Below are 6,854 nucleotides of genomic sequence, written 5' to 3'. Positions count from 1 at the left end.
CCCAAATTCTTCTGGGATCGCTTGGTTGACCCGTACGTTTCCGTTTTACCAGCTTATTTACCGGGACAGCTTCGGTGTCAGAAGGTGCAGCAACCGTCAATGCATAATCATGATCCATGACGAGTTAGCTTAGCCTAGCAACAGTAACATTCATTCTCTGACGTCTCATCCGGTCTGCTTCTTCTTCTTCTCCTTCATTTAATGGCTATGGTAACTGGAGTTAAGTCGCCATTGCGACCTAATGACACGGTCCGTAACTTTTATTAATATTTCATATTTATCTGGGTTTGAAAAATTGTTGGAAACATTTCTGATAATCAAAGTACACAACTAAACAAAATATATAATATTGGTTTAGTCGCCTTTAGACATTTTTATGTGGAAAAACTACGTATTATACCTTTAATGAAGGTTCATCAGTACGGTTTTGTATTTCTCTGTAATATAGCACAGTGTTAACAATTTAATGATACTATTCTTTCTCAGACCCTGAACTCAAACCATTGTGTTGCCCCGCCCAAAATATATCATTTCATAATTAAATTTATATAATGCGGACCTGCCGATGCTGGACTTGTTTATGAGTCAGCTGTAACTGTCACTGTGAGTAGAAACTTTGTTCACTTACACACCAGAGAATTCTAAAGTAACATTGGGCCTCTTGATCAAAAAAAGTTTTTGTATTGCACCAAAGCTCCCCCCCAGTCTAATTCTAATTCTGTGGGAAACACTGACTCAAGATAGGAATACCCTAGCCTCAAGTGTCACAACCCTGCGCTCTGAACCACACTGACCTCCTCTGACTGACTAGTGTGTGGTACATAAATTTAGTTGTTACTACAGAAAAACATTGCCAGGGAACAAAATCCAGGCACCAATTATATTTTTCCAGTAGGCGATTTGTTAATTTAATCTAATGTCAAACTTGCGTTATGATTCAGTGCTTCAGTGCCATATAAAAAAATTTATTTTCTGTGCCCCCAGTGCAGATTTGAGTGGGTGTGTTTGCTCAAAACATGCTATGTGCTGTGTCTCGTAGTGGAGCTTCACACTGTTGTCTCACATCTTGTCTCCTGTGTGTGTATATTACACTCATTTGAGTCACAATGCTTATTAGGATGCACATGGTTGAGTAGCATTACACTTGATGATTTAAGGCATGCAATTGGTATGTGAGTTTTCTGGGCTACTAAACCAGTCAAAGAAACGCTTTGTCCAAATGTAATAGTTCTCAAAAATGTATTGGTTATAGGTCTGGGTATGGGCCTGGGTTATGAAGAGGAATAGCAGATTAAAAGGGGGGATGCATTTTGGTTATTTAGCAAACAAGGGGGATGGCGTTCCCCCTTGTGCGTCTCCCAGAATAGCATGAGACATAAGGCATAAGCCTATAGTATATGTCCACAGCATTTACAGTCTATAGGCATGACCCACTCTATTCTGCTTTAGTCTGCCTCTCTGATTAGCTTACCCTGACATTCTTAGCCTAACCCTAACCAATCTTACTCCCCTCGCCTGAACATAAGCAATCCAATCAACGAATGCAACAAGTACCAGCCTAACAGAGAGCGAGAAAGGTGGGTCATGCCTTCGCTATCCTAGGAAACAAATATTTGCTACTGTTAGTTACGCTTTTTGGTAAGCGGGGCTTAGCTTGAGGTAAAACAATTCTCTACAGGCATTAGCCAGCGCTAGCTAGAAAGTTCTGTTGACTTGTTCTAGACAATGTAGGAAGATGATGCAAGTGGTGCGTTCAGAAATACTCATTCCAAGTACTGGAGCACACTCTGGCACAAACTGGACTGTTCGTTTATTCGGAGCGCTTTCTGAATGTACCGTTCGGTTATTCAGAGCACCGCACTCTCTGAGTGGCAGAGCGTACTATTAGCACTCTGTCAGGGGAGACGGAGCAGCAGAGTGCCAAGCGGAGTGAACGTGTGATTAACTTAATTTTTCTTTAATTCATGCAGAAATACAATGCTCTGTTTCTTCTACCAACAGGGCTCTCACTCACTCAATTTCTGAATGCGCCATGTCAGGTCACTCACTCTGCGGGACTGCGAGTGTTACTTGAATAAGTAGAAACTGAGTAACGGAACCAGACTGGCCGACCCGTATGCTCTCACTCAGTGGTTGGATGACTTGACAGGACTGCTGAAGGTGGGATGGCCAGCTTTGTGTTTGATTACTATGCCAATCTTACAAAGGAGGACGACACTTGAACGGTTTCCTCCAGTTTGTTTTGCTATCGAAGCTAACGTTAGCTAATGCACTAAAAAGTTAGCGTTACAAAGAAATCCAATATTCCTCTTAATACCTCCCCAATTTCTTATTAGGTGGACATGATAACCCTTAATACACATAATGTTTTTCATCTGCATTTTTGATGATTGCCTTTGTCCAGTCCTTTCGTCTTATCACACTTAACCATAGTTGTTTAAGTCCTTGATGACGGGCAGTGGCGACTAGCATGCGTTCAAATTTAAGTTTTGAGCCATGACTCCTATTCTAGCACCAAATAACACAACAAGATGACATTTTTAGACTCCTATGTAGCCTACAGCCCTGTAGCGGCGAGTCGAATCTTGCCTCAAGCTAACAAAGTAATGTCATGTGACGTTGGCCCTAACAGGGTCTATATAAACATCATTTCTAGGAGACAGGGTTGGAATTAAAAACTGAGTAAAAGGCAAGGAGGAAACTTGTATCTATAGCTGCAAAGCAGAACATGTGTGTAAGTACAATGTAAAAAAAAAAAAAAATAGGTAATGTATTTTCATTAAACCGACAACATTAAAAACGTATTAGACAAGTATTGTAATAATATGTCCTGTGATAAATAAATGAAAAACACCTCTGTATACTAACGCTCTTGCAAGCTGTAAAAGAAATTACCCACAAACTCATATTCCATAGGGCTGCTCTTGAGTTTCACAGCTGTTATGTTTTGGGTCAATGGCTTCCTCCCTCCACACAACAACACTTATCTATTAATGCGGTCAGAGCCTGGGAGGGACACTTCATCCAAAAAGGAAACCACAAGGCACTCATTCACCTTCAGATGATCAGTCAGTCAGAAAGCAAGTCATCTCTCCACTCAAATGATATCATACAAACCCATGAAGTGAACCTCTCCAAATAAATTCTTAATTCAAATGACAGTAAGCAGAGATTATACTCTTATCGAGAAATGCTTTTAACATTAGTGAGCTTGTCAAGGAAGGCAGGGAAGCAGGAAAGGGATGAAAAGAAAGAAGGAAATAGGGTTGGGATCTTAAAATTGACCTGAATTATGTGTAATATTGCCACACGGGGGGAAGTGAAACATGTCTCTGTGCATGTGCAGCCTCCCCTAAGCGCTATCTTTAAAGACCTGCCAATCTTATACAGCTGAAATTCACTTTTAACTGGCATCTGCTACAAAGTCAGCGAGTTGAGACTATAAATGTGAAGATTCCCTCAGTAATGTGGGAACTTAAACATGAAAGTACAAGGAGAATCCTCTTAGCACGATCAGCGAACTGTGCAGGAAGAAAGCTGGATTTACGCCCTCTCTTTGAATAATGTCTTTTGAAAAAAAAAAAAAAAAAACATTATGTAAATTTGAATGGGAGGATGGGAAGGATATTGAAAGCAGACTTATTTGCACTAAAACATACCGCACAACATTTAGAGCTCACCTGAGAGCAACGTCTCTACAGTCCTCCTCCACTTTAATGAAATGAAACTTTTCTCCAACTCTTCTTTTAAGTTCTACAACAATGTACTGACTAAGAGGTCAAGTGTGTAGGATTTAGGGGCATCCATTTGCAGAAATAGAATATAGTATTCAAAACTATGTTTGAATGAGTGTAGGATCACCTGAAGATAGTAATAGTTTTTGGTTACCTATGGAGCTGCCGATATCTATAGAAGGAGCGGGACCTCTTCAACCATGTTGCTCTACAGTAGCCAATAATGGACAAATGAAACACTGGCCATACACGTTTTCAGTTCTGTCACCTTACCACTGGACGTCACTAAATCCTACACACTAGACCATTAAACAAGATCACACATTTGGAATGTGATAAAATACAATAATCCCCATTATCACATCATGCATTATTTGCATGGGCGGATTATGAGACAATGGGCCCCTGGGCACAGCTACGCAAAGGGCCCCACTACCTGTCACCCACAGGACACACAGATTTTGTGGTGGTTGTGTGTGTGCTTTTAGTCATTAGGCATCATTTTGTGGTTTTGTGCCTCCTGCGGTTGTTTTGTGTCTCTCTTTAGTAAATTTGTCTGTTTGTGGTTGTTTTGCCCATTTGTGTAGGTATTTTTTGTCTCTGTGCATATTCTTTGCATCTCTTTGAGTTCATTTTAGCCCAATTTCCAACAAACACTTTTGGTATGGTACCTTTGGAACCCAAAGTAACCCTTCAGACTTTGGTACCTAGAGCCTAGCATTTCCGCTGCAAACAGTACTGTTTAATGTGGGCGGGGTTGTTGTCACTCACTGTATTTCCTCGTTTATCAGTCTGCACCTCATTTATCATCCACAGAACGAAGTTGCACGCTGACCTTTTCAGAGCAAAATAAAAACAGGCTGCAGTGAGAATCTCTCTTGATGGGATATTTAAAAATAGCGGGTTTGTGCATGTAGTCCTTTTCAGGCAAGCTCAGGGGTTTAGTGTTGCTGAAGCACACAGGAACAACGCTCTGTGACACTGTTTTTTTCTCGAAGTGACAGTTGGGATGTATGCAGTTCACATAATCTGGTTAATATATATTTTTACATGCTTGAGGATCCACTCATTACTAAAAGTGTATGTCATCCAAGAGAGACAATAAAAACTAAAAAGTAATTGTCAAAGTTGTCACATTCAAATTTGAGGTGTGCTGATGGAGTCACATCGTTGTCAACTCCACCTTAAGATTTGCCGGTGGTGGGCCCAGTCAATCGGGTTATTTTTTCTCAGATTATAGCTGCTGCAAAAGGCAGGAAAAACATCCTTTTATTTTATAGGTATAGTTAAAAATGTATGTAAAACTCTCCACAGTATGAACACTGGTTACATGAGCCTCAAAACCAGCCACAACTCAGCCCTGAGCAGAGTGACCATATGCAATTGACCAGTCCGCAGACTGCAGTGTTCACAGCCCCACCTTTTAGTACCAGATCTGTGTGCTAGGTACCCCAACAGAGGGGGGGCCAAAAATGGGGATGGTACAGAAAGGCTCCATTGGTACCATCCACAACTTTTTACAGTGGAAACTGAAAGAATGCATACCGAACTGAACTGAACTGCACTGCTTGGTGGAAACGAGGCTTTTGAGTCTCCTGGTCAGTACGTGTTAATTTGAGGGACATTTTGCAAATGAACGCCAGGGGACCCCCTCACTTTGGGCCCCTGGGCCTGTGCCCATAAGGCCCGTTCAGTAATCCATCCATGATCATTTGCAATAACAGATGGATTTAGCTAAGTGGCAGGAAGTACATATTCGTACTATGAATGAATTTTCAGGCAGCATTCACACCTAAAGACTTGAACAGATGGAGAGACTTTATAGACCTATAATATAAAATATGCAATAAAATGAATAACCATACTTAACAAGTGAAGACCTTCGAGCTGGAAAATCATTTTTAAATATTTTAAAAGAGTTTTACATCCAGTCTTAGCAAGAGTTTGTGAAATTCTTCAAGTGCTCCGCACCTCAGTTTGGCACATACTTTATCAGTAACAACAGTAATATTCTGTTGTACAAAGGCTTTTCCACCATACCGGTCCTCTGACAGTAAAAAGAAACATTGCCTTTTCCACATTACGACTTTCCTCTTGGCAGTGCAGCTACAGTTAACTGAAAAAGGGGAGGCCTGAGGGTGTTGGCCACAGCGCTGGCTGCTCATACCTTCTGTGTCCCGGCCCCAGCTGTGGGTTAGCAAAGAGAGGATTGCCATTCCTGTCCCCAGCCATCTGACGAGCCACCACCCCCGTCGCATCTTCTGTCAAGCCTTATTGCCTGCCCACCTGGACAAAAAAAACAGGAGAGAGGATATTTTCATTCATGTCTCAGCGAGCCTTGCAGCCCTCATGCACGCACAGCTGTCAACAACACACACATGCACATCCACTTACAGCTTTATCATTAGGTTAATATTCTCAAAGAACACATTAATCTCACAAACCAATTTTGTTTAAAGTAAATAACATAATCCACTGGATTATTTGAATCAATCTAAATGTATGCAATCCTTTCTGGATTACTCCAAAAATTGACTGGATTTTGTAAAACGCAGCTTTGATTTATCATACATGTACACTTGAATGGAATTACAGACATTATTTAATCTGTATCATCTCATGCGCTAGGCAGTATATCAAAAATTCACTGTAAACAATGTGTTTTATTTTCTTGAGAATTTATTTTAGGTGAAATCTTTCCTGACTTTTCTTCGGAGGATTCACAGCAAGTAGCATTAACTTTCCCCCTCCCTAACCCTAAGAGCCCAGACACACCAAGCTGACAGTCGGCTGTCAATCAACGCCAGGCTGTCACCCTGGTTTTTGTGGTGTGTCCCACACTGTTGGCACTAGTCGGCCGTTGTCAGCTCTTTTTCGGCCGATTCAGCTTGGTGAATCTGCGTCCGAGCCAGTGATGCCCATCACCAAATAAAATCGCTCTGTTTGGCATTTTAGCTCAGTGCAGGAGGGGAAACAAAAGTGAGGAAAGTAAACAAATGACAAACGTCAGTAAGGTGTCATTTTTAAACAAACTTGTTATATTAGCTAAGATAATTTTTTTTAGCCATTGAGCTCCCTAGCAGAGGCAGATTGTTTGGCCGGTTGATTTTTTTTTACTTG

The 6,854-nt window shown here is 41.1% G+C and overlaps 1 protein-coding gene across 1 annotated transcript in view; it reads right to left on the bottom strand.

The window, feature by feature from the left end:
- Positions 1 to 6,854, bottom strand: part of LOC126407096 (protocadherin-15-like) — a 329,125-nt gene that overhangs the window by 225,762 nt on the left and 96,509 nt on the right. The window contains exon 3 of the mRNA XM_050071779.1: positions 5,902 to 6,020. Within this exon, the coding sequence (XP_049927736.1) occupies positions 5,902 to 5,992 (91 nt within the window). The 5' untranslated portion in view covers positions 5,993 to 6,020. The remainder of the gene's footprint in view (positions 1 to 5,901; positions 6,021 to 6,854) is intronic.

Source organism: Epinephelus moara, chromosome 19, assembly GCF_006386435.1.
Source record: "Epinephelus moara isolate mb chromosome 19, YSFRI_EMoa_1.0, whole genome shotgun sequence".
In the NCBI taxonomy this organism is placed as follows: Eukaryota; Metazoa; Chordata; class Actinopteri; order Perciformes; family Serranidae; genus Epinephelus; species Epinephelus moara.
The sequence above is the reverse complement of the archived record's forward strand: the minus strand, read 5'-3'. Positions and strand labels throughout refer to the sequence as shown.